The following is a 27896-nucleotide window of genomic DNA, read 5'->3' on the forward strand; positions in this document are numbered from 1 at the left end:
GGACGCGCACAATTGACCAGCGGGTGGGCTCACGATGACCACTATACAAACAGTCGCTATTAGTAGTAGTGAAGACGAACAGTATACACTCCGTCGACGTGTCCGAGTAAGCCAGGTGCTGTGAATTTACACTAGGCCATGATAACAGCACTCTTCCTGTTCTCCACTGGGGTTTTGACCTCGACGAACGACGGAGACGTCGACGTACTGTAGCCACGATCGAACAGACTCTCCACATCCTCCAGCAAAATGCCCTTGGTCTCCGGACAGAAGAAGTAGATGAACAGACCGCAGCACACGGCCAGACCCGCAAAAAGGAAGAACACGCCGTTGATATTCAGATACGGGAATAGCTTCACCACTTCTGTCATGACGGCGCCGCCAACCCAGTTCGCAGCCGTCGACATGGACACAGCGGATGCACGCACGTTGAGCGGGAAGATCTCCGAGCAGTAAATCCACGGCAAGGAGCCCCATGAAACGGAATAACTGAAGACGAAGAACGCCGTGCCCATGCAGATGAACCATCCGCCGACTGTAGGGCAGCCAGCATTGTCGACGTTACCATCACAAACAGCAGTGAATAGAATGGCAGCGAAGAGGTGTCCAATCACCATACCCACAGCGCCGATCAGTGCCATGTAGCGACGTCCGTACTTGTCAAGCCAAATCAAGCCCGGGCCCGAACTCAAACAGTTGACACCGCTGAGCAACAATGACGCGTAGACACCAGCGCCGGTAATATCCTTGAAAATCATTGAGCCATAAGTCATGATAGGGTTGATACCAGTAGCTTGTTGTCCGAGCTGAATCACCATTGCGATGATAACACGCCGGCGGATCGACGGCTCCCAAAGTCCGCGCAAACCCTTGTTGCCAGTCTCCTCCTCCGTGATCTGGACACCGATGGCGTCCAATTCGCCGCGTACGTTATCAGTTCGACGCAGACGTTTGAGGACGCTTTCAGCCACTTCTCGACCCTTGTGTTGGTACGTCCATCGAGGGCTCTCAGGCACGCAGAAGATGCCGCACAATACGATAATGGGCGGGATCATCGAGACGGCATTGCTGATGCGCCAGCCCTGATCGGTGTTGTCTACCAGAATATTGACGAGGTTGGCGAGCCATTGGCCGAACGTGATCGGAATGGCCATGAGTCCAGCTAGACGACCACGAAGTTCCTTCGGCGCCATCTCCGAGCCAAACAGCGGAAGCGAGAACGACGAGTTACCGACACCGAAGCCTTGCACGATACGCGCAAAGTAGATCATGGTGTGTTCGTGAGATGGAGTGAAGCACAGCCAGCATGTGCCAATACAAAACAGTACACCAGCCGAGAAGATGGTGGCGCGGCGGCCGAAGCGGTCGGCGACAAAGCCACCGATCAGAGCGCCAACCAGGCAACCGAGGTTGTACACCATGTTGTACCAAACAGTAAACGTGGTCCACTGCGCAGGGAGATCAGACGAAGATCGCGTGCAGTCCTCGTAGGTGAAATTGTGCCAACCCACGCAGTAGTCCTCTAAGAACGAGTCCATGATCAAGACACCGGAAGTGACGCCTTGGTCGTAGCCGAAGAAGAAGCCGCCAAGCGATGCGAACATGCAGACGACGATGGCATAGGCCTGACTACCATCCGTCGGGCCATCGTGGTAGCTATTGACGCTCGCTCTCAGGTCGGGTGCAGCCATGAGGCGAAGTTGAAGAGGTGCGGTGGGTCAAGAAGGTGTCAACCAAGAGAGTGGTGATGCTGGTGATGCTGGTTCTTGCTGAGAAGGCAAATTGAAGAATGATTGGATTCCTAGTGCCTTGACAGCTTGTTACCAACTTCGAGGAGGGCTATCCAAAATTGGGGACGCGACACCTAGTGGGATTCAATGCGTTCCAGAAGGGAAAGAAACGCGTGCGTTAATGACGGTCCCCTTGATGGACTCCATTAGCCGGAGCGTAAGCAAACATTTAAAGCAAAGTATGCTCGAGCGTAAGCAACCATTTACAGCTTGTGCTCCGCGAATTTCAGATATCCTCCCCTGCAGGGGTTGCATGCGTACCTGTTTAGCAGATCAAGTTCCTGTGACCAACGCGATTTTAGTCCGTGGGGATTATTGTGTCAAACCAGTGCGGAGGAGTCAGCCTTGTACCTTTGCTCTCAATTTTGACGCTGGCCTTGCGTTTTGTTCGTCGCGGGCAGTTCTTGTGACAGGGAGGTCTGCCTTACCCATTACCTCGCCCCGCGATCCAAACCTCAATAAAATACTTCATGCCCGAGGTGACCATATGGCACGCATGCAATGCACAGCCTCTGGGGAATCACTTTGAGATCGCAGCTTGAGACTCGGTGCTGTGGCGGCCTCAAAAGAGCCGAGCACTACACTTCCCGTTGTCCGTTGTCAAAGTTTGACAAGGGTTGACACATCAAACCTGTGCGCAGTGCCCGGGGCTGTACATGCTTTAGGGGAGAGATTAACTTTTTAGCAGGTTTAATACGCCTGGATCGCCGACTTCAGCAGAACTTCGCTGGGCATGCAACTGCCTGCGACTGTCGCAAAACCCAACTGTGGCCAACTCATAGCCCGTCACGACGACCTGCGATGACACTTTTCAACGGCCCGTGGTCTCTAAATCATTTAGACTAACTGTACTGTACCAGAAGCATCAATAGCAGCTCGTCCTGACCGCCTAGACATCCCAATACGTTGTGAACTATTTCGCCAATAAGTCGATTGTTGGAATGCGGGGTTCATCTTGGAGATGACCATCGTTTTGCGCACTACGTGTACATGCACTGATAGCACGGAGGATCCCTGCGGAAGTCGGTGACAACATGTCACAGCCCGGGGTTATGCTTCTGAGTTCCAGGCAGCACTGCATCCGTCGATACACAAGTACATGAAGATGTGTCGAGCAAAAGAAACTTGGTCGTCTAGACCTCCCATAACCGATAGTATCCGCTTCAGTTGAAGCTTCAATCCTGCCTTGTTGACAAGAGATTTGTATGATATAGGCAATCTAGGAATCTATAACCCTGTTGAAACGAATTATTGATTAACGTCGGCAGACTTCGCGCAAGTTCACTCGCGTCTGCGGCGCCAACCTGACGTTCTAGAACGCTCGATCCCGCGCGAAAAAAGTAGATGACGGGTCATGCGGTTGGGATAAGCATCGCAGATGACGGCCTCGGTCGGTGGGCGAGCGCCCCTGTGCTTACATGGAAACGCCCACCATCATCCACCGAGCGTTGCACGTACGCGTCGACGCGTGCACCGATCTGGCACCTCATCATCGGCTGGTTTCGGACCAGTTTCGCTGCGCGGCCCGCGATCAATTGATCGCAAGCTTCGCGGGGCATCAAAAATGCCGTGCCTAAATGCACACAAGTCTCATTCAGCCAGAACAAATTGAGAGAAGGAATTGTTGCATATTTTTAGACCCGAGTTCGTTCCTCGAGCCTTATCAAATGAGAATTCCTAGTAATGTAGTGCTCCGGGCCGGAGCGCTTAGTTTTGCTCGACGTCGCCCCAGCCGCTGCTGCCACTGCTCTCCACTGAAGTTGAAGCTGGCGTCGGCTTGGGAGTTGAGGTCGGCGTTGGGGATGGCTTTGAGATCGTCGAAGCTGGTGTCGCTGCGGGGGGTACAGTCGTTGTTGGCTTGGGAGTTGAGATCGCTGTTGAGGCCGGCGTCGTGGATGTGGTTGTTGGCGAGGGAGTCACTGGTCCCAACACTGTTGGTGCCGGCGTCGCCACGGTTGAAGTTGTTAGTGCCGACGCCGAAGGCTTCGGCGTGGATGTCGATGTTGGCGAGGGCGTCACGGGTGATCTTGCTACCGGAGGTGCTGCGCTTGCTCTTGTCGATGCCGGTGTCGATGTAATTACCGGAGTCGGCGTCGTCGTCTTCGGGGTGGCCGCGGGTGTTAAACCGGTTTTTGTTGCAGCGGACGTTGACGCAGGGGACGAAAGCCCCACCACTGCAGCCTTGAGCTTCCCGACGATCGTATTGTTGTCCACGGTGCTCGCTGTAGAAGATGGACTCGATGTTGAGACAGCAGTCGAGTCGCAATCCGCCGATTTTGGAGAAGTCGTGGTTGATGTCGATGTAGACACCGTAGTGCTAGTATTCGAGACGGATGAAGTCGAGGTGGTCTTCGATGAGCTACTTGACGTTACCGAGCTGACCGGTGTCGAAGATGCCTTCGTCGCAGTGGATGGAGCAGATGAGGTCGTCGTGGCTTTCGTCGACGTCACCACCGAGGCGGACGTTAGAGCAGTCTTCGATGCTGAAGTCGTTGTGGAGACGGACGAAGAGGTTGAGCCCTTGGTATCCGTCTTAGAAGTCGTTGTCGTTGAGGCTGAAGTTGTAGCTGAAGTCGAATTGGACGTCGTAACAGTACTCGAAGTCTTGGTACTCGCTGCCGATGGTGCGTTCGTCGAGGCTGCCACCGTCCCTAGCGGCGATGCTGTCAGCGTGCTCGCTGCGGGTGTCGGTGAAGGCGTCGTCTTGTTCGCTGCGGACACAACAATGCTAGTCGCGTTCGAAGCGGCCGTCTTCAATGCAGTCTTGCTCGACCCTTGCTTCGTCATATTTCTGCAGGGCATCGTGTGGTTTCGTGCCGTATGAGTGGAGTTCTTAGAGGACTGAGCACTGCACGGAGTCTGAGCATACGACGGCGGATCGCTCTGGCCCGCATCATCATCCGACGCCACCAGGTTCTCAATCGTGATGTTCTTGGACGCCAAATCCGTCAGCACCGTGCGAACATCAATCGCCGCATTCGCACAGCCACCGCAGTGGTGAATGGCGACCACCAAGTTGTCGCTGGTTGAAATCAGCGGCGACCCCGACGAACCTCCCTGCGTGTCTGCGTCGTGCCCCACTTGATCCGTTCCACAGCTTCCATCCACCCCAACACTGAGGATGGTCGCGTCACTCCCGTCGTCCACAGTGCTCGCAATGCGCTTGGCATAACCGTCCGGGTGCTGAGGCACGTAGATCGATTCGTTCACCACAGGCCCCGACTCACGGAGCTGGAGATACCCGTACGGTGACAGGTCGACGCAGTCTGGCAGCTGTACCACCGAGTAGTCGATGTCCTCACTGTCCGCGATGAACGTCGATGTCGTGGCCACGATTTTCCCCGCACAACCAAGCTGCGTCTCGCACTGGTCACTGCACGAGGAGCTTTCGGCTGCAAACTCAAAGTCCGTGTTGAGCGCCCACTCCTCCTGCTCGAAGCAGTGGTGGTTCGTGAAGAGGTGGCCTTCACTACCTCCGAGCCAACCCGTGCACAGATAAGTACCGTTGATCAACAGCCGAGCGACAGCCTGCGCCTTCTTGTACGCTTGAGGCAGTCCCTCGGACAGGTTAGAGCCTGGCGCGTAGCACTTGGCCGGCAGCGACTGGTCTCCGCCGCCGCAGATGGACTCCTGGTCCATGGTCGGGTATCCGCGGGAGAACCCGGTGATACGATAGCCTTGTCCAGTCGAAGCGGCTCCGACGGAGTTGTACGTGACGGTCGCGGAGTTGCCCGGGATGAAGCTGGCGATGAACGTCCCGCTCTGGTCGCGCCCCCGACCCACGTAAGTGTGCGAGACCGTGGAGTTATCGTCCGGGGAAGTAATGACCACGGAATCTCCGTCCGGCAGGTTGAAGCCAGCGAAGTGGACGGCGATGTACGACGCGAACTCGTACGAGATGAGGTCCTCACGAGAGGTTCCGGCGGTGACGTTGATATCGAGCGACTCCGTGGTGCCCACGATGGCGACTCCGTTGTCGGTGTACTCGATCCCCGACGCGAGTTGAAGAACCGCCGCTAGACTGAAGATAGAGAGAAGAGGTCTGAGCAGCGTCATGACGGACGAAGTGGGGAGGGGATACAACTTGTTGTGACGGTACGCAGCAAATTGTAAAGTGTCAAAGCGAGAAATGCAAGTCGACTACCAATACGAATGACGATTCCACAGACTTCCTCCCCCCACTGGTGTGAACGGAGGTTTGCTTGTCAATTTTCACGCTGGATTCCAATGCTCCGAAATGCACCTCTGACACTAGAATTCGATGCGTTTGACCTTGAAATGAATGGAAGTTATGTGGGGTAGCGTCTAAATGCCTGGTTGAATGAATTGGTGCGATCGGAGGGTTTCGAGCCGGGTGGCACTTGACACAGTTCATCGAATCATCGTTCCATTATCGTCTATCAAGACTACGATGCAGCAAGCTAATGCTGGACTGCGATCCTCATTCCGTGCAGATTCGACCACCACGAACGTCTGAATAATGCACGAGTTGTTTTCTGCAAGAGACAGCATAGTTCGCTCTCATTGGCCAAAACACTCCTGCACATAGCGAGCTAATCTACAGTCAAGATGAAGCGCAAGGGAGGTTCCTCGACGGAGGCCCGGAAGTCTGCACGCAGCGAGAAGACCGGAGACATGACGCGAGCGGGCAGGATCCCCTGGGACTCGGACGGAGTCGGCAGCGGCAAGTCGTCGCTTCGGGTGGTGCTGGATTGGCTCGCAGCCCCGGGCAACTACGACAAGTGGAGCGGCAGTGACAGAAGCAACGGCAACACGAAAGAGGCGCTGTTGAAGGGCGTGTTGCTGCAGTTGGAGGCCGCTGGCATCAAGCATCGCAATGGTGCTGGCGTTCGCGACAAGATCAGCAACTTAGAGAAGCAGTACCGCGAGGCAGTGGCTTTCTCGGCAGGCTGCGAGACTGCTGACACGGACAAAGATGCTCTTCGAGCCGCGGTGCTGAGGCGCTGCCCCCATTACTACGAACTGCGCGACGTAATGACCAACCGGCCCAAGGACACGTCAGATGACGTTGCCGCTGCGACAATCATAAGTACGGAGCGTCCACTCGCTGTCCACCCTCCTCCTCCACCACCCCCACCACCACCATTTCAACCTGACTCAGATTCACTCCAGCGGTTACTGAGTCAACAGGCAGCAGTGCTACGCGCTTACGAAGAGCAGCGTATGATCCAGGAGCGCGAGCACCGCCTGAAGGAACGAGAACTGCAGCTGAAGGAGCAAGAGCTGAAGCTGAAGGAGGAGGCGAGCGCTCGTGAAAAAGCGCACGTGGAGATTGAATTGACACTGAAAAGGGTGGAGCTCGAAACCGCAAAGCGTGAGGCAATGGTGCACCTGCTACTTTCTCGCAAAAAGCTAGAAGATAATGACGTTGCGCAAGACATGATCGACCGGCTCCTGCCCCTACCGTGACGTATGGGATACAGAAGCAGCTTCATTTGTCTACTTGTAATACGTTCGCGAAGATATTCTCTAAAAGGGAAATAATTGTTGTCATGTATTTGAATGCGACACGATCAGAGTTCTGCAGATACCAAAGATAAAGAAAAACTTTGTTTTACTAAATTGTAACACATTCTACGTAAGTGAATTTTTGTGTTGCATCCCTAAATCCAACAATTCCATCCTCCATTCGCCAAAATATCATTAAAATACAACCTAATACGCATCGTGCAAGCCAACTTGAGCTAAACTTTCCTTTGGGAAAACCGCATGCTTTTTCGGCAACCTTCAGAAGTAGCATGGCACCGATCTTGTGGTACCCAGGGGCGGATTTTCATACAGCTGAGTCCCCCCAGGTTTTGAGAAGGCCATCAAGTACAGTATGGTTCAACAAACGATTTCATTGTAAAAAAAAATCAGCTTGCAATAATTGCAATTTATTTGCAATAAGACAATTATTGTGTACGCTTAATACATGACATGTATTACATGTCTTGTAGATGGGTACATTGTGTGTCCACACCACCAATCCGCCGTCCAGCCATTTCAGTGCTACAACGTCAACTGCCATGAGCGTGCTGTTCGGCAAGCGCCGTCGCCAGGCCCACGTGCCCAAAGCTGCGGAGCCCAAGCCCGCCGTTCCCTCCGCCTCCGACTCCGAAGAAGAGCCCCCGTCCAATGGCAAGAGCGACAAAGTGCTGGTGGAGAGCGCGGACTCGGCGTCCAACTTGCTCATCTCGTTCCTGAACCTGGGCGTGGACCCGTGGCTGGTCAAGCGCTGCGAGCTGCTGGGCATCCGCCACCCCACGCCCGTGCAGGCGCACTGCATCCCGCCCATTCTGGCCGGCCGCGACGTCATCGGCTGTGCGCAGACCGGCAGCGGCAAGACGGCGGCCTTCGCGCTGCCCATCCTGCACACTCTGAGCAAGGATCCGTACGGCCCGTACGCGCTGGTGCTCACGCCCACACGCGAGCTGGCCTTCCAGATCGCCGACCAGTTCAACGCCTTCGGCAGCTCCATGGCCGTGCGCTGCGCCGTGATCGTGGGCGGCGTGGACATGCTCAAGCAGTCGCTGACGCTGCAGCAGCGCCCGCACATCATCGTGGCCACGCCCGGCCGCTTCCGCGACCACCTGCTGCGTGTGGACCCGCCCAACATCTCGCTGGTCAAGTATGTGGTGCTGGACGAAGCCGACCGCCTGCTGGACGTGTCGTTCGCCAAGGACCTGAGCTTCATCTTCGACAAGCTGCCGGCTAAACGCCAGACGCTGCTCTTCTCCGCCACGATGACGGCCAACCTCGACAGACTGGAGCAGACGGCGCTGTCCGACGACGCGTTCCGCTTCGACGCTACGCCCAGCGTCAAGACGGTGGCCACGCTCAAGCAGTTTTATTTATTCATCCCGGCGCAGGTCAAGATGACGTACCTCATGTACCTGATGAAGATGCTGGATCCGAGCGAGGACGAAGACGAGGAAGAGGAGAAGAAGAAGAACTACAAGCCCAAGATCCGCAAGGGCAAGAAGGACCAGGACCTCGAGCAGTTGCTGGAGGCCGCTACCTCCTCGTCCAAGCGTCAGCTGCGCTCCATGATGATCTTTGTGTCTACGTGCAAGATGTGCGAGCTGGTGGGTGAGATTGGCAACGAGCTCGGTACCAAGTGCGTGACACTGCACTCGATGATGTCGCAGAACCGGCGTCTGGCAGCGCTGGGCAAATTCAAGAGCGGACTCAGCCACATCCTCATCAGCACGGACGTCGCGAGTCGTGGTCTGGATATCCCCGAGGTGGACGTCGTGCTCAACTTCGACCTGCCCCGCGACGCCGACGACTACATCCACCGTGTCGGTCGTACCGCCCGTGCTGGCCGCAGCGGCCAGGCCATCTCTCTCGTGACGCAGCACGACATCGAGCTGCTGCAGAACATCGAGGCAAAGGTGGGCAAGAAGATGGACGACTTTGAGGCCGAGGCACCCGAGAAGAAGGTGCTCAAGCTGCTTAACGACGTGACCACCGCCACGCGCGTGGCCAAGATGAAGCTGACCGAGCGCGGATTCGACGACAAGGTTCACGCGCGCAAGGCCAAGCGCCAGGAGCAGCAGCACAACAACAGCGGCGCCAACAAGAAGATGCACAAGAAGCACAAGTCCGCCGCAGCAGACAAGCAATAGATACATAGTAACCTACCAACCTTCTTCTCGCACTTGTCAAGTATATCTTCGCACCAAACTCTTTTCGTAGACGAATATATCTGGGCCTGGAACATGTGCATGTACACTATGCACGACCTCCTAAAAACCAATCAGCAAGCGCCTAGGAATTGTACTTAGGTAAACCAAAATTACGCTCGTTTTTGGAAAATAACGGCACAAAGACTTCAAAACAACGGTCACGAAACATATGCTCGATAAACATAGCATGGGCGCACATCCATCACCACCCTGCGGCCAGCAGCAGCCCATTCGCAGCCATGACCGCCGAAGTGAACTCCGCCGCTGCGGCGTGTCCGCACCCGCACCACAAGCCGCCGGCCGCCTCTGCCTCTGCGTCAGCGCAGGGCTGTCCCGTGGACCATTCCAAGATGGGCGGCGCTGCCTCGTGCCCCGCGGACGACGACGCCGGACTCAACGCCGAGATGATGCGCGTGGCCAGCCACGCCGCGGGTTTCACAGTGAACGGAGCGGCGCCGTCTACGCGGCTGTCCAAGGCGCGCGCCGTGTCCTCCATCCCCAAGGGCGACTTCACGCCTGAGCACCAGACGGGCACCGAGGACAAGTGGGAGTACCCGAGCGAGGACATGTACTTCAAGGCCATGAAGCGCAAGGGCTGGGACCCCAAGGCGCAGCAGATGAAGACCATCGTGGCCATCCACAACACGGTGAACGAGCAGAGCTGGCAGGAGGTGCTCAAGTGGGAGAGCTTCCACGCGGCTTCGCAGCCCGTCAAGCTCAAGAAGTTCCTGGGCAAGCCCACGGAGTTCAGCCCCAAGGCCAGGATCATGCACACGCTCGGCTGGTCCGTGCTGCCCTTCGACCGCCACGACTGGATCGTGGACCGGGACGGCAAGGAGGTGCGCTACGTCATCGACTTCTACAGCGGCCAGCCAGAGCCCGGCCGCCCGCTGTCCGTGTACCTGGACGTGCGTCCGGCGCTCGACTCGGTGGAGGGCGTCGTCGACCGCCTGCGGTGGCAGTTCCACGAGAAAATCATGCCGCTGCTGCCCTTCAAGGGCGCCATCTTCGGCGGCGTCGATGCCAAGACGCCGGCGGAGGCCAAGGACGAACAGGGTGGCCACTCGAAAGTCACCCCCAAGACCAATTAGACACTCGACTGGCGAGACGAGCAATACGTAGCAGTTTATTGACAGCAAAAGAATCCGAGACTCGCGCTGTGTAGAAGGTGGTGTTGTGCGTGTGCGCTTGGTTTTGGTGCTGTGATTGATGTTCAGGTGTTCAGGAAGAGACGCACCAGCAGCGACCCAAGTCGAAAAACGACGCCTCAGTTTGTGAGCTTGACGAGTGATGTCGACGGACGTGAATGTGAAGGTGGCGGTGCGATGCCGTCCCATGAGCTCGCGCGAGACGCAGATGGGCGCACGCGGAGTTGTGCAGGTGCTGGATGGGACCACGGTGGTCATTTACCCCAACGCGGACGCAGAAGCCGCGGCTTCCAGTTCAGCTGCTGCATCGGAGGCTTCGGATATGGCATCGGAGAAGAAGCAGTACACGTTTGACTTCGCCTACTACACCGAGAGCACGCAGGCGCAAGTGTACGGAGACATCGCCAAACCGTTGGTAGACCAAGCTCTGCAGGGCTACAACGGCACCATTTTCGCGTACGGCCAGACGGGCTCCGGCAAGACGCACACTATGATGGGGAGTGGAGACGACCACGGCATTGTGCCACTCATGAACGCAGACCTATTTGCTCGGATCAACGCGAGCGATGAAGAGAATGCCAAGCACGACGATGACGGAGCCATCAAATATCTCGTGACGGTGTCGTTCTTGGAGATCTACAACGAAGTCATCAAGGACTTGCTCAATCCATCGGACAAGGTGCTGAAGATTCGTGAGCACCCGGACATGGGCATCTACGTCGAGCAACTGGCAGAACTTGTCGTGCGTGACCCTGCGGACGTCACTCGGCTGCTGGAGCAGGGCAACAAAGTGCGGCAGGTAGCTGCTACGCAGATGAACGAGCGTAGTTCTCGCTCGCACAGCTGCTTCACCATCAAGATCTCATCCAAGCGATCACAAGTGCTGGCTGGTGTGCGGAAGGAGACGTGTATGAACGCCAAGATCAACCTGGTGGACCTTGCTGGCTCAGAGCGCGCGTCCAAGACGGGTGCGACTGGTGATCGATTGAAGGAAGGTGCTGCGATCAACAAGAGTCTGAGCGCATTAGGCAACGTGATCAACATGCTAGCTTCTGCAGACAAGTCACGAAAGGCTGGCGGCAAGGCGGCACATATTCCGTATCGCGACTCGAAGCTTACGAGGCTGTTGCAGGAATCGCTCGGTGGGAACTCGCTTACTGTGATGATTGCAGCCATATCGCCGGCAGACTACAACTATGAGGAGAGCTTGAGCACCCTCATATACGCCAACCGAGCCAAGTCCATCAAGAACGCAACCAAAAAGAATGAAGACATCAATGAAAAGATTATTCGCGAGTTGCGAGAGGAGATCGAGAAACTCCGCCAAATGGTGGCGCGACCTACCTCCGCGTCGACTGGTAACCCTGAAATGATGGGTCAAATGGAGGAGACCATCGCAAATCTCGAGCGTGCTAAGCAGCAGTCGTGGGAAGAGAAGCAGCGACTCACGGAACTGTATGAACAAGAGAGGCAGAACTCACTTGCAAACGAAAAGAAGATCCTTGGGTTTATGCAGACGGTGAAGCAGGAGAAGATGGATATCATGAAGAAGGTAAAAGGTTTGCAGCAGAAGAAGGTCCAGCTCTCGAAGGAAATGCGTGTGCGCAAGCAGAGCTACACACAAAACAAAAGCAAACTGCAGCTCGGCGTTCAGGCTTTTCAGCAGATGAAAACGGAGACTCCCCGTGAAAAACAACAACTCATGGAACAGATTGAGTCGCACAAGTCGCTGCTGATCACGGATCGTGACGAGTTAGCAAGACTCAAAGAAGAGCTGAAGCTGTGCGAAGAGCGGTTGGTCGAGGAAGAGGCCGAGGTGGCAGCAAAGAGTGCTTTGCTAGAAGAGGACGACAAGTTGCGTAAGGCTATCCAGGATGACGAGCGCGAAAAAATGAAACAGGAGCGTGCTGAGTACTTGCAGTCCGCGCTTGATGAAGAGCGCCAGCGGTTCCAGCAAGAAGCCGAAAGTGATAAACAGCGATTGAAGTTGGCATTGGAGGCGACTGCAGACAAAGAGAAGAAGCTTGCAGAGGAAGTAGAAAAACAACGAGGAAGAGCTCTTGAGCTCCAGCAGCAAATGCATCAGATGCAATTGGAGCACGCTGAGTGGAAGCACGAGACGAAGCAAAAATTATCTCAAATGGTGGAAGCGCTCAAGAATGACTTTCTCCAGGAACAACACGAGATGCAAGAGAAATACGACTATGCTGTTTACCTCCTACGGAACGCTCGGGACGACATTGTGGAGCTCGGGAAACGCAACGAAGATCTTGAGAAGCGTCTCCATGACATGATTGTCTGGGATAAAACTTGGTGACTGTTGTGTTGTGTCGAGGTGTTTAGGATCGAAGTCTCGGTATCATCAATAGTTGTGGTTGTCAAAGTCGTGTCGTGTCGGTGTCGTTGGGGTGCTGGTTCTCTTATGGATTTCTGCTCGCGTACTTGCTACAGCCTATCGGTGCTGCCACGGTACAGTGAATACGGGCGCTGCGCGTCCTCTTCGAGATCGATCCAGTCTTCAGGTTGACTCGATGTAGTGATAGCTCTGGCGCTATCGCTGTTGCTGGAAGTTTCGTTTTCACTATCAGCAACACTGTCCAGTGAAATGAATCGCGAAAATGGCTGACCCATTTCGTCGTTATCGCCAGCGGCTGCACGAGCGGAGCGATACAGTCGAACAAATTCGCGAATGCTCGTCACCAACTCGCTCAGTTGCCTCACTCGCATGTCCAGTCGTCCCTGCAGCACTCGCGACCGCACACGTGTGCGATTCAGCTCAAGTCGAAGCCGAGAATTCTCGCGTTGAGTCTCCAAAAGGCGTCCTAAGAGATAGAGAGCGATGTCCAAAGCCTCGGACTCTGGATGGGGTTGCGCTGATGATGACTGGTGGACCGTGTGAAGGTGGGGCATTGCTGTGGCGAGATCACTGGGTGGCCTGAATGAAATAAGTTCAACGATGCGCGGTGAATTGATGGATGAAGAATAAGCAAACTGTTCATATTTGCTTTAAAAATGTATTTTCCGAGAAAAATCGGTTCTTCTTCGAAGTGCTGTTTTCGTAGCACTAACTGCACATGCAAACACTGCCGTTGAAGGCGAGGTGTTTTGGGCTGTAATCATGACTGATGTAGCGATGGCGAGGGCTATCTCGATTGGTTTTCTTGATTGTGGTACTTCATGCTACGTTCTGCTTTCGTTTGCCAGTTAGTCGACGATAGAGATAGTAGAAGAGAAAGACTCTGTTCGCCTGCGAAGGCTCGCGCGATGCTTACGCTCTTGTTCTAGTTGTTGCAGCGCTTTGTGGTACCACGTTGAGTCTCCAGTCGCGGCGTCGTCGGTAGGAACTCGAATGGCGGCAAGCTCATGGAATTCAAGGGGCTTGTAAAGGTCAAGCGATGCAGCTTCCACATCAATTTTACGGAGCGTTGGAGAGGCCACGACACTTGCTTCTGTAGCTTTGTCACTGGGTTTGCGCAGAAAACGACGTTGTTCACGCTCTTCCTTCAGCTTCCGTAGTGCTTGGCGGTACCAGCTACTGTTCTTTTCTTCGCTTGCGTTCAACTGGATAAGCTGCTGGTAGTTGCAACCACTGGGCGACGAAGCCGTAGGGTCCAGCGCGAATTGATCATTGGAGGACGGAGCAACCGTATCCTGTTGGGGCGATTCCGCTTCAACCTCACGGCTGGACTGAGCCACGAGTTCCACTTGGTCAACCAAGATTGAAGCCCCCATGTCAGTGCCACCAGCTTCCCGGTCTTGAACTGGCTCAACATCGATGTCCGCTGCGCTGGTTTTTTCTTCCAGGTCATTTGCCGAAGTCGAATCACCAGAAGGGATAGCTGCACTGCTGAGAACGTTCAGCATGCTGAAGGCGCTTGCTATCTGCTGATTGAGGTCGATCGGATGATCAATTCGTGTGTTTTGTTGCGCGAGGTAGGCTCCAAGTTGCACTCCCAGCACGAGATGTTTCTCTCGCAGCGCTGTCAGCTCTCGCTCACGACACAAATTCTGCTGCGACTCAAACGCACGGAATAGAGCCTCCTTGAATTGAATTTCTAGCTGCTCCAATTGCATTGTGACGTCGGCGTTGGTCTGCTGGAGACTGTCACAGCGCGTCATGTAGTGCTCGCGCGACGTCCGAAGCAGCTGAATCGTGTTTGTAGCGTCAAGAGTGAATACTTCGTCGATCTGGGAGGTACCAGACTGCTGATCTTGCTGCTCCAGTGCCAACCAGGGATTTTCGCCGTACGATGGACCCCACTCGATGCCTTCGGATCGCGTGTCGGCCAGCACTTCGAGGAGCCAGTGGTTAAAGTCGACCATTGCCTCGTGCACTTTGGCCGGCGAGTCCGCGAAAACAAGACTGAAGTACTTGTTCAGCAGCTCCAAGACGCTGGCACGGGCTTTAGTGACGCTCGTCGCGAGCAGATGCAGGAGGTGGCGAACGTTCTTGACCAGAAGCGTGTGCAGGTACCGGAGCTCGTCCAATATCTTCTACAGAGGCAAGATACAACACCGGGGAAAAGTCAGACAGACTCAAAACTACACATAGCGAATCAGGAGATAGCGGCGGTGGAAATCAACACAGAACATTCTTCAACATACCATGAACTAGTTCGAGTGTCTCCTTCGAGCTGAGCGTGGAGCTCAGTGAGCCTGAAGTTGGCTGCAGGTTGCCAATAGGTCAGCTCTCGGTTGTGTCTTGGTCAGCGTTTTCAACACTGAGAGCTGCGGTGGCTTACATCTTGCTGCAGCCATGCGGGAAAGTGCATGAAGCTCCACAAGAGTGAAGACCCCGTTGGGTCTGGCCCTTCCCAAAGTCAGAAGTTGCCTTGAAGTGACAAAACCTGCGACGTGTGAGCGGGTCAGCCAATCCGCAGCGGCTTCGTGTTCTTTCAACCAGTAAGAACGAGCGACCATGAACAGCTAGTACCTCTCACCGTATTCCACTTCAACGCGTCGAGACTCGAATGCTCTTCAACATGGTCATTCATTAGTCAAAGTGACCGAGTGGCTACGGCTTCTACACGTCCGTAGCCAATAAAATAATCTTCCTGCCGTCCTATCGTCTTCTGTCTGTGTGGGTGCAGCGCGTGACGGGCTGTCCTCCTCCTTGTGCCGTCACCTGCTGCACTGTTGTGTTCCTGTCGTCTACGAGGCCTTGAGTGCCGGCGCTGGCGTCCGATCCCCGCCGCAGGCCATGGCCACCAGCATCCCGGAGAAGGCCAGCACGCTGGCGCCGGCGCGCACGGCGTGCAGCTTGCCCCACCGCCGCAGCATCTCCTGCATCCACGACTGGCCGCGGTGCACGCAACGCTTGGAGTCCACGAGCTTGTAGTTGAGCGCCAGCATCTTGAGCACGGTGAATGGCACAATGCCGCCTATGAGGCAGCCGCTGGCCAGCCACAGGCGCGGCATGCCCGCATGCGGCCCGCGCTGCTTCTGCAGCAGCGACACCAGCAGCGCGCTGATCCCGCTGCCCACAGCCACGGGGCCCTGCATGCGCGCCGCGTAGAAGTACATGCGGCGGAAGAAGGGTGCCTGGAACACCAGCGCGTCCGTCTCCATGAGCGCCGGGTGCTGCGCCACGCTGATGTATGTGGACGCCCCTGCGAAGATGCCCGCCAGCCCCGTGGCCGCCAGCTGTGCCAGCGCCTCCGCGTCCACGCCCATGCAGAGAGGAGGAGGAAGCTGCCGGTCCTGCGTGAGCCCCTTGTCAACTGCCAGTGACGCCACTCAAGCTCAAACACCCTCTGAATAGTGACGCGCAGCTGGGGGCGTGGACTCTATGTCGCATCGGACCTTTTTATAGCCGGTGAACACGACGTCACGGTACAGTGTACCCGAACGGTATTATACTCGCTCGCGACGTTTCGCGGTGCCGATCCTGTTGTTGAAGCTGATACTGGATGAGCACCGACGCTGGTGGCGGCGAGCGCCGTATGAGCCGCGTGCAGGCCGAGCGGCTCATCGCCGGTGCCTACCGCATCCCGGCGCTGACCAGTGGCGACGGCGGCAAAAGCGGAGACGGCAGCGCTGCCGCCGTGTCGCCCGCCTCGAGCGGATCCAAGCTGCGCACGCTGACGCGGCTGCCGTCGCGCGGCCTCACGTCGCTGCTCACGTCGTCCAGCGAGTTCTACCTACAGCAATCGGGTGTGCAGTTCTACGTGGACGACTTGGTGCGCCAGCTGCAGGACAAGCGACCGGACCAACCGGCGCAGTTCATCGCCAGCTACTTCGGCGCCGTCGTCAAGGGCACCAACGTCAAGGGCCGGTCGTTCGAGTATATCCACGGCTGCCTGCAGAACCGTGCTGCGTTCCTCTCGCAACTGCAGCGCAGCTACGCCAGGATCGATCAGAACACGTGTACGTGCGTTGCGGAGCTTGGAGGGTTCGTTCCGGTGGTGCAGCGCTGACTTGTTCGCAGTGCTGTCCGTTGGCGACTTCACCGAGATGCTGTGGTGTCAGTGCAGGGACTTGCCGCTGCAACTGGTAAGACAGGCGACGTGCCATCTATCTGAAGGAGATGACGGTCAACGTCGTGCATCACTTCGGACGCTATTGGCGGCATTCAGCGCGTGCTTCTTTTTCAACGGTGAATTTGCTTGCACTGATGAGACTGGGAAAAAGTGTTGTGTCTTACTTTATTGGTCCTAATGCAGAGTTCCTGAACAAAACCTACGACATCTACCACGATATGTCGTCTTCCAAGGACGGTCGGAGCACCTCGCCACGCACCACCAGTACCCGATCGGAGAGGTGTGCTTGAAAGTTGAAACTTGAGAAAACGCACCAGCTAACCGTTTGTGTGCGTTTGCAGCATCGCCTTGGCCGTGGCGGCCGACCGCGTCATCGCCAGACTTCGAGTCGTGGCGCAGCAGAACGCGTATGTTGCCTTCACGTCGTGAACTGATCACCCCCAGTACCAACATGTACGTCTCTGCCGTTGAACTGCAGCTTCAACATCCCGCCCATGGCGGAGGTGGAGCAGATCGCCGTGCAGAGTGCGAGTTTCAAAGAGGTTGGTCACCGCATTGCAAAGTCAGCCAAGTACGGTACGACTAACCTGCGTTTTGCAGTTTTGCCGCTTGTTCTACGAGAGTCCAGCGATCACCGGCTGCATTCTCAACCTGCAGCTCGCCTTCCAGAAGCTGGCCGTTTTGCATCCCGTCTCGAAATGACCGCGCGATTTACTGCCATAATGTCACATTTTCAATTATAAATCACAATAGTATTATAAAATTCCTCTTTCCCACCGCAATTATCCGACTAGCTCGCCGCCCATCCCGGCAGTTCGCGAATTGACGCCGATGTACAGCGGAGCCTCCTCGACCTCAGCCTCGCGCTTCGGTGCGCGCCCCACGGGCGCCAACTCCTTCCGCCTGCGGTCGGACGAGAACCGCCGCCCCAACTTCGGCCGGGCCGAGGCCTCGCCGGGCTCCGCTGACGTCGACATGAAGGACGCGTCGCCGGCCTCCGCCGCGTCCGGGCGGCTTCAGCGACCGTCGCCTGCTGCGTCTTCCTCCGCCAGTACCGCAAGTCGCCAGGCGCTGCGGGACCGAACCGCTGGCGGCTACCGATCGACGGCCACGAGTGCGTTGCAATTGCAGTCGATGTTGCAATTACCGTGAGGTTATAACGGACATGTGCGTGGCTGGTGTTGCACTGCACAGGTCGATTGATGGCCCCGACGGCGTCTTCACTGGCGCATCGTACTGCACCACGTGCGTCGCCTACTTCATCAGGATCGACGCCGTCGTATGCTCGGCCGACGGCCAGCAGCGCCACCGGAAGGTTCCAGGGGACGAGAATTCCGTCGGCGCCTACGAAACCTACGTACGGCACGGGTGCCAGCAGGTTCCAGTCGGCTACGACCGGCTCAACAGCTCGACCAGCGGCGGCTAGACCAACGTACGCTGGCTCCGGCACAACAAGCAGATTCCAATCGGCTTCGAGGCCGCAAGCAGGTTACGGAATGACTCGAGCGCCTACTCCACCACAACAACAGACCCACGAACAGACAGCTCCTCCCCCAGCTCCGGCTGAAATGATGGACTACGAGGAGCAGCATGGGCAGCAGGATCAGGAACAGGGACAGCAACAGCAGCCGCCTAAGGCTTGGAGTCTTGATGATTTCGAGATTGGGCGTGAACTAGGGACGGGCAAATTCGGGCAGGTCTACCTCGCACGAGAGAAAAATTCGCGCATGGTTGTGGCTTTGAAAGTGCTAGTGAAGGAACAGCTTAAAGCGGCAGGCGTGGCGCACCAACTGCGAAAAGAAGTCGAGATCCACTCGCGCATTCGTCACGAAAACATCTTGCCGCTGTATGCTACGTTTCAGGATTCCACCCGAGGTAATGCAGACCTACCGAGCCGTGTGCATCCTATGCTTTCATTAATGCACTTACGCTTCTGCGTGGCTTGCTATGATGGCAGTGTATCTGGTGCTGAAATATGCAGGAGGGGGTGACCTCTACAAGAAGATGCGATCCATGCCTGGACGTCGGTATGCACTGCTCTCCTGCGACGGATCAACATTTGAACTCAAGGGGCTTATGGTTGCTGCGTTTGTATTGTGCTGTTCATTTAGTTTCCCCGAGCGGCAAGCTATGTTGTATACTGCCCAGCTTGTCAGGTGAGATAATTTACAACGATACAACTACGAAGATAGAATTGCGAGGCTGACATTTTACTTGTGTACAGCGCCTTGGAGTCTTGCCACAACCAGCACGTCATTCATCGCGATATCAAACCCGAGAATTTGCTTTTATCTGACGAGGTCCTGCGCTCACTTTGCACACCGCACTGCGAAAATGTTCAAACATTCCGAAATCACTGATTGCGCTTCTTGTGTTTATTCTTCCGCACAGGGTACAATTCAACTGGCCGATTTTGGTTGGTCCTCTGCAAATGTGACGGCAGCGTACGTCGTGCACCGCTTTTTCACATTCGAAGGACCATTGTGCTTTTACTAACGGACTAAGTGATCACGATGTTTTAGCACTCGGCGCGACACCCTTTGCGGAACTCTGGACTACCTGTCACCGGAAATGATTCGGGTGCGTTTACACCATCCCTTCGATGGCACTATTCGCAGTAGCTAACCTCGAATCGTTGATGGTGCAGGGTGAAAAATACGACGAGTCGGTTGACATCTGGGCTATTGGTATCATCATGTACGAGCTTCTAGTGGGCAAGCCCCCGTTCGAAGCGCCGGTACGCTGCACTGAAAATTTTATCCTTATAAATGCGTATCATGGACCATGATTCATAGTGGAGGCAAACTAACGTCTTTTGCGATTTGGTTGACTACTAACCTTACTTAGGGGCAAAACGAAACCATCGAGCTCATTACTGAGGGTCCACTGCACGTGCCACCTATGGTGTCCCTCTCAGCGAAGGATTTGATTACTCGGGTACGATGTCAGACCGTAAATTCGTTGTTGAGAACATATTGTAACCGCTCGTCTCGGCATTCACAGATCCTGCAAAAGCTACCAGAGAAGCGGCTGTCGCTGCAGGAGATCAAAGCTCACCGCTGGTTTACTCCGCTTCGTCAGCGATCGTCCAGACGCGGATTTTAGCTCGCAGCGCCTGATACAATTGCCAGAAGCGGCATCGTCATCGAAGTCTGCTCAGGCCATACAAACAAAGAACACGTTCTTCTGTCTTGATGCTTCGGTTGAAGATCAGCCATACAATATCGTTCTTCACCACACTGGAACACGATTCGTATTGCTCAATGATCACTAGAAGATACTTAGAATTGCATGACTAGGTGTACTTCCTGCATGAAAAATGTAGAAGGGTTTAAAACTTTGGGGAATTCCAAATTACGTCTGTAATTTGATCTAATTCCAGAATACATGTACATCCATCAGGCGTATTTAACGGTAGAGCGCACTAATAAGTAGCGTTTAAATTACAGCCCGCCGAAAAGGTAGCCAGCCACGGAGACGTGCTGGCCCATCACATTGCTACGAGTGCATATCGCATACATGCTACAAATGGTATACACTAAAGGAGAGAGAACCTCTATGAGATGGACACACTGAAACCGCAGAGCGTCGATAAAACGTATGCAAGCCCTTTGTCAACTTCCTGTCGTGTAGTTCTTATACGGTACCTTGATCTCTTGAAGGGTGCGAAGTAATATAGTGGTGTGCATTCGATCTGGAAGTCCATCATGTGCTTGTTACACGAGTTTCAGGTACGTCTGGTACACGCCGCCTTCTATTATGGTGATTACGGTTCTCTACGGATGTTTTCTGGAATTGTTCAAAATTACGGATGTAATTTGGAATTTCTTCTTAAAACTTTTCATTTCCAAAACACGATAAAACGTCTACCGTGTAGTGTAAATTCAGGTAACTCCCTCTCTGCAGCCAACCATTTCCCATAACACGGTGCAAGTTTGTCGCAGTAGTAGGTGCGACTCTATCTCCTAGATTGAAATTTTCCATTTTCGACCCTTCCCATACCAAATGACGGTGCTGAAAACGCACCTCCTCACTCTCTTTCACTAAGCGGCATACATTTTCCAACGCTCACGACGCTCCCGAACACGGTGTCTTCCATTTCCAGATTGCGCGGCCGCCCGGCATGGCGCCAAGGCATAGAGAAAGCGAGTGAATTGCGCGCGAGAAGGAGGAGCCTTTAGGCGCACACCGTCCAGACCCGCAAGCATGAGCGACGCGGCCACCCGCCAGCAGCTACGCGACATCCGCACGCGGCTGAACCAGCTGCGCATGCCGGAGCTGCGCAACATCCTCATGGACCTGAACCTGGCGCGCTCCGGCCGCAAGTCGGAGCTCGTGGAGCGCGTCGCCGCCGAACTCGAGGTGCTGCGCTCTGCTCTGCTGTCCCCACGCTAATCTGCCCCGTAACTTCTCTCACTTCTACGCTCTATCTGCTCGCAGTCGTTCGCTGACAAGGCACGGGGCACGACGTCCGCCGCCTTCTACGCCGAGCGGCTCTCCGCCGGCCTGCGCAGCGTGGACCAGCAGTACCGCGGCCGCCTGACGTACGTGCCGCCGCCTGCCCAAGCGCCAGCCGCACCGCACAACGGCTACCACCACGGCGCCAACGTGGCGCCGCACATGGCGCCGCGCTACCCGATGGCCCCCACGACGCCGCCAACGCGCTCCATCCCCGTGCCCGTGTACGGCCGCAATGGGGCGCCACGCACGGCTATGGGCGTGCCGCAGTACGGCGCCGTGAACGTCGCGGGAACGGGCACGGGCGTCATCCCGCTCACGAGCGGCGTGGACCTGTACAACCCGACCAAGGCCGCGGCGCTGGACGGAGCCAGGTGCTTCTGCGTGATGCAGGGCGTCTCGGGCAAGGTGGTCAAGTGCGCGGACTGCGGCTTGGCCGTGCACGCCAAGTGCCACCAGCTGATCACGGTGGGTTGAGCTCGCGAGCTCGAGAGCTTGTGGTCTCTTTGATCTCTTGGATTCGGTGGCGGGAGACTGACTGGCCTGGTCTCGCTCACGACTGGCGAACTTCTTGTGCTGTGGTGTGGTGTGCTGTACTACAGCTGAGTGGCGAGTGGTACTGTGAAATGTGCCGGTCCAAGACGTACGACCCGTTCTACCGCGTGCAGAAGACCGTGCTCGACCCGAACTTCGTGCGCTTTGCCAAGACGTCCAGCTCCTTCCGGCTGGAGTACTACATCACCGACAATGATCTGAACAACATGTACGCGAATCGAGACCCGAAGCCTGGCTCGATGACGCCCCGTTCTCTGGAATTGCAGCTGCGGTGCTTTGCAGTGAAGGAAGATCTCGCAGCAGGACACTGCTGGCCGGCATCCACGCAGTTAAGCGTGAATGGTTTCGGTGTGCCGATCACCCAGCGTGCTCCGCCGGGACACGCTAACCCTTCCAAGGTGCTACGTGAACTTCCTGCAAATATCTTCCAGTATTCACGAGTAGGCCGGAACGTGGTTGATGTTCGAACTACGGAGAATCCATCCGTGTTTGGATTCATGGTGCAGATCGTGGAGGTGCGCGACATTAATGAACTCGTGAAGGAGGTAAAAGAAGCATCAAAGAACCTGACGTACGAGAGCGCAAAACAAGACGTCATCAAATCGTTTGGCAGCGAAGACGAAGACGACGTTGTTGCGACTGTTACGATGCTTTCTGTCCGCTGTCCTTTGGGACTTTGTGTGATCAACCTACCGGCTCGAGGTCTGCACTGCAAACATTTACAGTGCTTTGACCTGAAAACGTTCATGCTGTTCAGCAAAAAAGCACGATCAAAGGCGTGGCGATGTACAGTGTGCCATCATGTAAGCGAGGATTTCCCTGTTTGCGTTCTCTGTCTTCCTTCGAGGCGCCTAATTTTTTGTCGTTGTGCTATGCAGTTTATCAAGGCGTCCGATCTGCGTATTGATCCTTATTTAAAGAAGCTTCTCGCAGAAGTTGAAGGTGAAGAGGAGTTGGAGGAAGTGGAAATCTTCCCTGATGGATCATGGAAACGGAGGCTAGAAGAAGACCTGGTGCCAGAGCCCCCTGCAAAAAAAGTAAAAGCTGAGACGTCAGAAGTTGGTACGACTGGTACGACTTCAACAAATGGCACATCTGCGCCTGCGGCGTCAGCCGATGACGCTTCACATGGGCCACCTGGGTCAAGTGCAGCGGCACCCGTGGAGATTGATTTGCTATCAAGTGATGATGAAGACACAGGAACTGCAAACACATCTAGCGCCGCTACTACTACTGCCGCTGCGTCTTCATCAAGTCCGATTCTGCTGGATGACGATATTGATATACTGACTGTGAACAGCGACGCATGGGATACTCCAGCAACATCGAGTTCGAACACAACGAGCGACGGTAACTGCGGTGAGTATTTCCCGTTCCCGTTGGACGAGAACTTGTTCCCTTCAAGCAACGCGGCGACCAGCATAGCAGGTAATTCGTCCTCATGGCTGCCTTCAATATCTGCTGTCACCATAGTTAACAGTATGTCTCTGACGTCCACTATTCCAGTGACATCAGCGCCGGCCGTATCCCCTCCGCAAGAGGTGCTAAACCAAGCCGAGTCAAACTTAGCGAGCTCGATGGCCTCTCTGTCCCGGAATCACAACGTGAACAACCCGTTCGACCAGCGGCAACGACGTCAGGCGCGGCCACCTCCAAAACCCCTAGCCATGCCGAACGACATGGACATCATCTGCCTACTGGATAGCGACAGCGACTGATGCAGCGATCTCCGTACGCAACAAAGTTTATTAGGACTAGAAAGATTCTTATTGCTAGGGAGGACGTGTCTGTCTTGAACATCCAGGGAAGCAGGTGTAAGTCAATGCAGTGAGTAAAAGCCCATCGCGTTGAAGTGAACCATCTTGCACCTCGTCACACATTCATGTGCTGTACACCACAATCCAATTATTTCCGAATTAACGGGAGGGCACCGCCATTTACTCCCGAGCCTCAAGCCGACGTCGCCGAGCCGCTGATCATGTCGTCCACGGTGCTGGAGCAGCTCCGCGCGGAGCAAGAGGAGGTCGAGGCGCTGGAGCGTGCCGTCGTAGCCACCCTAGGCGAAAAACCGCGCAACGTACGCCCCTCTGGCTGCTGCAGACGGCGAGGAACTGTCATCTCCCTAACTTTAAGGCTAATTCTTACGTTTTGCCTGCATTTTTGGCGCTGCAACAGCACCGCGGGCGGGTTCTACACGGCCACAAAGTGAGCAACTTGCTGGACGCTGTGACGCAGCACAGCAAGCACGTCAAGGAGCTCTACGATGACGAGGACGGGTGCGTCATAAGTTGCTGCAAGGCAGACAATGTGCTGCTGCAATTGTTGCTGAACGATGCTGTTTGTTGCTTGTGTTGCTGCAGTATCTTCGCAGAGGAGACGGAGAACATGCGCGGGCGGGCGGTGTTCACGTCGTTCTACGAGCAACTCAAGTCCATCCGCACGTTCCACCGCAAGTATCCGAACTCGGTGGTCTCGCACGAGCCGAACCTGGAGGAGGCGCTGCACCCAAACGTCCAGTTCTCGGGCGAGGAGCGCTTCGGGAAGTACGTGGACCTCAACGAGTTCTACACGCGGTTCCTGAACATCCCAGAGCTCAAGTGGTAAGGCGGTGAACTGTTGCGTTGTCATTGTTTTTCTAGCTGCGGCGGAGATTAATTGGGTGGTGGTTGGATCGGACTTACAGGCAGGCGCGGAAGACGCAGGAAGCACTGAGCTCGAGTGCCAGGACTAAGGGGAGGAAAACACCGACAGGCAGCTCGATCGACTACCTGGCCTACCTGGCTTCGTTCTCGGACTTTTCAGCTATCCCAGCAGCACAGAAGACGCAGTCGGCGCCGTACCAGCAGTATCTGAAGGACCTGAAGGAATATTTATTGGATTTCTACCGCCGAACACAGCCTCTCGTGGATCTCGACGACGTGATTGAGGAGACTTCGGCGAAGTTCGAGAAGCAGTGGGCGCTGCACGAAGTCGCTGGATGGGACTCGAACCAGGAGGCGGAGAATGCAGGAGACAACAATACCCCCGCGCACTTTTGCGAGCTTTGCAACAAGCAGTTTAGCTCTGAGGGCGTCTATAATGGCCATCTTTCTGGAAAGAAGCACAAGAAATTCGCTGCTGCTGCTGCTAAGGGCTCGGACGGCGCTGAAAGCAACGGTGCAGCTTGTAACGGCGTCACGACTAGTAAAACCGCAAAGAAGGACCTGGAGGAAAAGCGAAAAAGTATTGCTTTTGACGAAATCCTGATTCGCCGTATGTACGAGCTCTTGACGGAGGTTGTCCAAGGCACAATCTCGTATTTGGAGCTGAAGCAAACGCGTACGCACGAGGAGCTTCAGGCTGAAATCGAGGAGGAGGAAGAAGGCACATTCTCCGATGTAGATGTGGAGAACGAGAACGAGGAGGCTGAGGACGAGGAGGAACAACTCTACAACCCGTTGAACCTACCGCTGGGTTGGGATGGAAAGCCTATCCCATACTGGCTGTACAAGCTGCACGGCCTTGGCGTCGAATACAAGTGCGAAATCTGTGGCAACCACAGTTATTGGGGACGGCGCGCGTTCGATCGCCACTTTCAGGAGTGGCGCCACGCATTTGGCATGCGCTGCCTGAAGATCCCGAACACGAAGCACTTTCATGACATCACTCTGATGAGAGACGCAATTCAGCGTAAGTCTTGCGTAGTGGTTGGTATCCTGATGCTTGAACTGATGTTGCTTTATGTTAAAACAGTGTACGAGAAGTTGAAGGATCAGATCGATGCTGAGAGCTGGAATGCGTCAAACGAGGAGGAGTTCGAGGACTCCGAAGGTAATGTGCTCAACCGGAAGACATACGAGGATCTGGCTCGCCAGGGTTTGCTGTAGACAACAGAGGAAAAGAATGCCTTGCATCAAGAAGACAATCACGTAAGACCTGCCTGCGCATTTGATATCCCATTAGAAGCATCAAATCGATTTGTTGACGGCTGCTCGTGTTGCTCTTGGGACCACTAAATGCAGGTTATTTTACTCCGACGCCATGGTTACTACTTTACTTCGTCCTAAGAGTCTCAGGCTAAGAACGCCTACGGCTTGACCATCTCAATACTGTGCTCGGTGTTGTAGCCGTTGGGGCAGGTGCGCTGCTTGTACTTGACCATTGCCTGGTTAACCACTTTGGTTGTCGAGCACTCGATCCAAACCTCATGCCGCTTTTGAGCGAGTGTTTCAGGTGTCGTGGTATTGTCCAGAGTGTCCCAATCGGACGCAGGAGGCACCACGAGCAAGGGGCTATCGCAGTTCACGAGTGTTTCTGGCAGGTCGTATTTGTAGTAATAGTGTCCCTTGTGGTCTCCTTCGACGAAGCCGTACTTCTGGCAGTAGTGGATCCCCACTGGCGGGTCCGGCGGCATGACGACAGCAGAGGAATCTTCGCAAGGGTTTGGAAGCGATCCATCTACGAAGTTCCAGTACTCGCGCTGACCGCCGGCAAATTTCGGATGTGTTGCTCCCAAATGCGTTAACAGGGTGTGTTTGATGCCGTGGTTTGCTACAGCCAGCGTGTACGCGAACATCTCGACCATCCAGGCGCCGTCCACTTTCCGTCCACGTACTACGAAGTCGCAGTAGTCGTCAACCATGGTCTCCATGTCATGGCGCGTCATAATGTACGGTGGTCCTGTGCTCGAGTAGTATTCGCGTGCATCCTCCCGGGTCACGTTCATGCAAGGTTTGCCAGCACAGACTGCCTCGAGTTTGTCACGAGCGTGCGGGGCGTACCAGCCCGAGTTGAGGTAGTTGTACCAGTCCTGCGCGATGGCGATGCCGTCCGTGACCGTGTCGTTCACCGTGGCCAAGTCTCTCGTGCCGTGGTAGTATTTCGTCACGTCCCGGCCGGTGTTCACCTCGAGCGGTTTAAAGAAGACCATGTCTCCGTCGATGAGCGCGATGATGTCGTGCTTCACGGGCGGCTGCGCATTCCGCAGGAAGTGGCGCAGCGCGAACGGCTTGTTGTACGGCGTATAGTCGTCTGTGACGTTAGGCGTCGGGTGCGGCGAGTAGGACGGCGTGAAGTGTCTCCGGAAGTCGTAGTAGAGTGTGGGCTCGCGCATGACCGCCTCGCGCTCGGCGTCCGTGCAGCCCGAAAGGATCTGCGTGATCGGACCTCGCTGGCCGACCGCAACGGCCGAGTACTGCAAGATGGTCTGCAGCGGCACGCGTCGGCCCTGACTGCAGCTCATGCTGAAGACGATGTGCAGCTCGCTGCGGTCCTCGTCGCCCTGGTAAATGCTGCGCTGCCTTAGCAGCGGGGCAGCAGCTTTGCTTGCAACGGCTGCAGCAGTTGGAGTGGAGACCGACTTGTTGCTCGTGCTGTCGACGTGTTGGCGCGGTGCTGTCTGTCCCTGCTTGGCTAGCAACAGCGTGACAAGCTCGTCCACGACCTTGGCGTCCGGCAGCTGCGTCTGGGCGCTGCGATCGTCCTGGAATCGACTAAAGCTGGCGCTCGCCATCATGCCGCGGTAGTTGAGCACCATAACCATGGACGCGAGCATCGTGGTCAGTAGCGCCAGCACCAGCCAGCGCTTGGCGTGCGAGGCGTGCGCTTTCGACGGCAGGCGTTGTGGTGCCATGGTCCACTCGGATGAACAACAGTGCAGCAATAGCTTCTGGAGGCTTGGCAGCTTGGCGACGAAACTAGAAGTGACGTCCGTCGAGCAAAGGTGTCAACCTCCTGGGCCCTAGCCCGCGATCCGCCACTATCGCGATAGTCGTCGATTCGGCGAAAGCAGACGCC

General features: G+C 55.5%; 14 protein-coding genes across 16 annotated transcripts; 8 read left to right on the forward strand and 6 right to left on the reverse strand.

Moving 5' to 3' along the window:
• Nucleotides 1-131: 131 nt before the first annotated feature.
• IUM83_12665 (Major Facilitator Superfamily (MFS)) lies at nucleotides 132-1691 on the reverse strand (the record flags this gene model as incomplete). The annotated part of the gene is made up of 1 exon (XM_067937306.1): nucleotides 132-1691. One exon carries the CDS (start codon nucleotides 1689-1691, stop codon nucleotides 132-134), a length of 1560 nt encoding a protein of 519 aa, XP_067790464.1.
• Nucleotides 1692-3453: 1762 nt separating this feature from the next.
• IUM83_12666 (uncharacterized protein) lies at nucleotides 3454-4056 on the reverse strand (the record flags this gene model as incomplete). Its single annotated transcript, XM_067937307.1, has 1 exon — nucleotides 3454-4056. One exon carries the CDS (start codon nucleotides 4054-4056, stop codon nucleotides 3454-3456), a length of 603 nt encoding a protein of 200 aa, XP_067790422.1.
• A 267-nt stretch (nucleotides 4057-4323) lies between these two features.
• IUM83_12667 (uncharacterized protein) lies at nucleotides 4324-5846 on the reverse strand (the record flags this gene model as incomplete). Of its 2 annotated transcripts, none has more annotated exons than XM_067937309.1 (2): nucleotides 4324-4501; nucleotides 4645-5846. In XM_067937309.1, the coding sequence occupies 2 exons, from the start codon at nucleotides 5844-5846 to the stop codon at nucleotides 4324-4326; spliced, it is 1380 nt and encodes a 459-aa protein (XP_067790465.1). The 2 variants fall into 2 exon arrangements, with proteins under 2 accessions (XP_067790465.1, XP_067790466.1); XM_067937308.1 differs by having other exon boundaries at nucleotides 4645-4805.
• A 513-nt stretch (nucleotides 5847-6359) lies between these two features.
• On the forward strand, nucleotides 6360-7220 carry IUM83_12668 (uncharacterized protein; the record flags this gene model as incomplete). The annotated part of the gene is made up of 2 exons (XM_067937310.1): nucleotides 6360-6840; nucleotides 6913-7220. 2 exons carry the CDS (start codon nucleotides 6360-6362, stop codon nucleotides 7218-7220), a joined length of 789 nt encoding a protein of 262 aa, XP_067790467.1.
• A 599-nt stretch (nucleotides 7221-7819) lies between these two features.
• On the forward strand, nucleotides 7820-9421 carry IUM83_12669 (DEAD/DEAH box RNA helicase; the record flags this gene model as incomplete). Its single annotated transcript, XM_067937311.1, has 1 exon — nucleotides 7820-9421. One exon carries the CDS (start codon nucleotides 7820-7822, stop codon nucleotides 9419-9421), a length of 1602 nt encoding a protein of 533 aa, XP_067790423.1.
• Nucleotides 9422-9720: 299 nt separating this feature from the next.
• On the forward strand, nucleotides 9721-10572 carry IUM83_12670 (Cytochrome c1 heme lyase; the record flags this gene model as incomplete). The annotated part of the gene is made up of 1 exon (XM_067937312.1): nucleotides 9721-10572. The coding sequence occupies one exon, from the start codon at nucleotides 9721-9723 to the stop codon at nucleotides 10570-10572; it is 852 nt and encodes a 283-aa protein (XP_067790373.1).
• A 199-nt stretch (nucleotides 10573-10771) lies between these two features.
• On the forward strand, nucleotides 10772-12946 carry IUM83_12671 (kinesin-like protein; the record flags this gene model as incomplete). The annotated part of the gene is made up of 1 exon (XM_067937313.1): nucleotides 10772-12946. One exon carries the CDS (start codon nucleotides 10772-10774, stop codon nucleotides 12944-12946), a length of 2175 nt encoding a protein of 724 aa, XP_067790374.1.
• An 887-nt stretch (nucleotides 12947-13833) lies between these two features.
• Nucleotides 13834-15237, reverse strand: IUM83_12672 (uncharacterized protein; the record flags this gene model as incomplete). Of its 2 annotated transcripts, none has more annotated exons than XM_067937314.1 (2): nucleotides 13834-15120; nucleotides 15235-15237. In XM_067937314.1, 2 exons carry the CDS (start codon nucleotides 15235-15237, stop codon nucleotides 13834-13836), a joined length of 1290 nt encoding a protein of 429 aa, XP_067790516.1. The 2 variants fall into 2 exon arrangements, with proteins under 2 accessions (XP_067790516.1, XP_067790517.1); XM_067937315.1 differs by having other exon boundaries at nucleotides 13834-15123.
• Nucleotides 15238-15780: 543 nt separating this feature from the next.
• On the reverse strand, nucleotides 15781-16302 carry IUM83_12673 (DUF1772 domain-containing protein; the record flags this gene model as incomplete). The annotated part of the gene is made up of 1 exon (XM_067937316.1): nucleotides 15781-16302. The coding sequence occupies one exon, from the start codon at nucleotides 16300-16302 to the stop codon at nucleotides 15781-15783; it is 522 nt and encodes a 173-aa protein (XP_067790445.1).
• Nucleotides 16303-16571: 269 nt separating this feature from the next.
• IUM83_12674 (kinase protein) lies at nucleotides 16572-17810 on the forward strand (the record flags this gene model as incomplete). Its single annotated transcript, XM_067937317.1, has 6 exons — nucleotides 16572-16995; nucleotides 17057-17224; nucleotides 17292-17388; nucleotides 17450-17515; nucleotides 17587-17650; nucleotides 17709-17810. The coding sequence occupies 6 exons, from the start codon at nucleotides 16572-16574 to the stop codon at nucleotides 17808-17810; spliced, it is 921 nt and encodes a 306-aa protein (XP_067790372.1).
• Nucleotides 17811-17939: 129 nt separating this feature from the next.
• On the forward strand, nucleotides 17940-20213 carry IUM83_12675 (AUR protein kinase; the record flags this gene model as incomplete). The annotated part of the gene is made up of 10 exons (XM_067937318.1): nucleotides 17940-18222; nucleotides 18303-18983; nucleotides 19066-19135; nucleotides 19220-19264; nucleotides 19333-19408; nucleotides 19500-19552; nucleotides 19631-19688; nucleotides 19756-19845; nucleotides 19956-20045; nucleotides 20112-20213. The coding sequence occupies 10 exons, from the start codon at nucleotides 17940-17942 to the stop codon at nucleotides 20211-20213; spliced, it is 1548 nt and encodes a 515-aa protein (XP_067790444.1).
• A 1101-nt stretch (nucleotides 20214-21314) lies between these two features.
• Nucleotides 21315-23839, forward strand: IUM83_12676 (SUMO ligase; the record flags this gene model as incomplete). The annotated part of the gene is made up of 5 exons (XM_067937319.1): nucleotides 21315-21470; nucleotides 21549-22034; nucleotides 22169-22924; nucleotides 23000-23549; nucleotides 23628-23839. The coding sequence occupies 5 exons, from the start codon at nucleotides 21315-21317 to the stop codon at nucleotides 23837-23839; spliced, it is 2160 nt and encodes a 719-aa protein (XP_067790371.1).
• A 260-nt stretch (nucleotides 23840-24099) lies between these two features.
• Nucleotides 24100-25987, forward strand: IUM83_12677 (Splicing factor 3A; the record flags this gene model as incomplete). Its single annotated transcript, XM_067937320.1, has 5 exons — nucleotides 24100-24198; nucleotides 24297-24397; nucleotides 24482-24721; nucleotides 24805-25790; nucleotides 25854-25987. The coding sequence occupies 5 exons, from the start codon at nucleotides 24100-24102 to the stop codon at nucleotides 25985-25987; spliced, it is 1560 nt and encodes a 519-aa protein (XP_067790443.1).
• A 200-nt stretch (nucleotides 25988-26187) lies between these two features.
• On the reverse strand, nucleotides 26188-27732 carry IUM83_12678 (bZIP transcription factor 1; the record flags this gene model as incomplete). The annotated part of the gene is made up of 1 exon (XM_067937321.1): nucleotides 26188-27732. The coding sequence occupies one exon, from the start codon at nucleotides 27730-27732 to the stop codon at nucleotides 26188-26190; it is 1545 nt and encodes a 514-aa protein (XP_067790375.1).
• Nucleotides 27733-27896: the final 164 nt, after the last annotated feature.

The sequence above is a fragment of the Phytophthora cinnamomi genome (genome assembly GCF_018691715.1).
Source record: "Phytophthora cinnamomi strain GKB4 chromosome Unknown Contig46, whole genome shotgun sequence".
NCBI classification, from domain to species: domain Eukaryota; phylum Oomycota; class Peronosporomycetes; order Peronosporales; family Peronosporaceae; genus Phytophthora; species Phytophthora cinnamomi.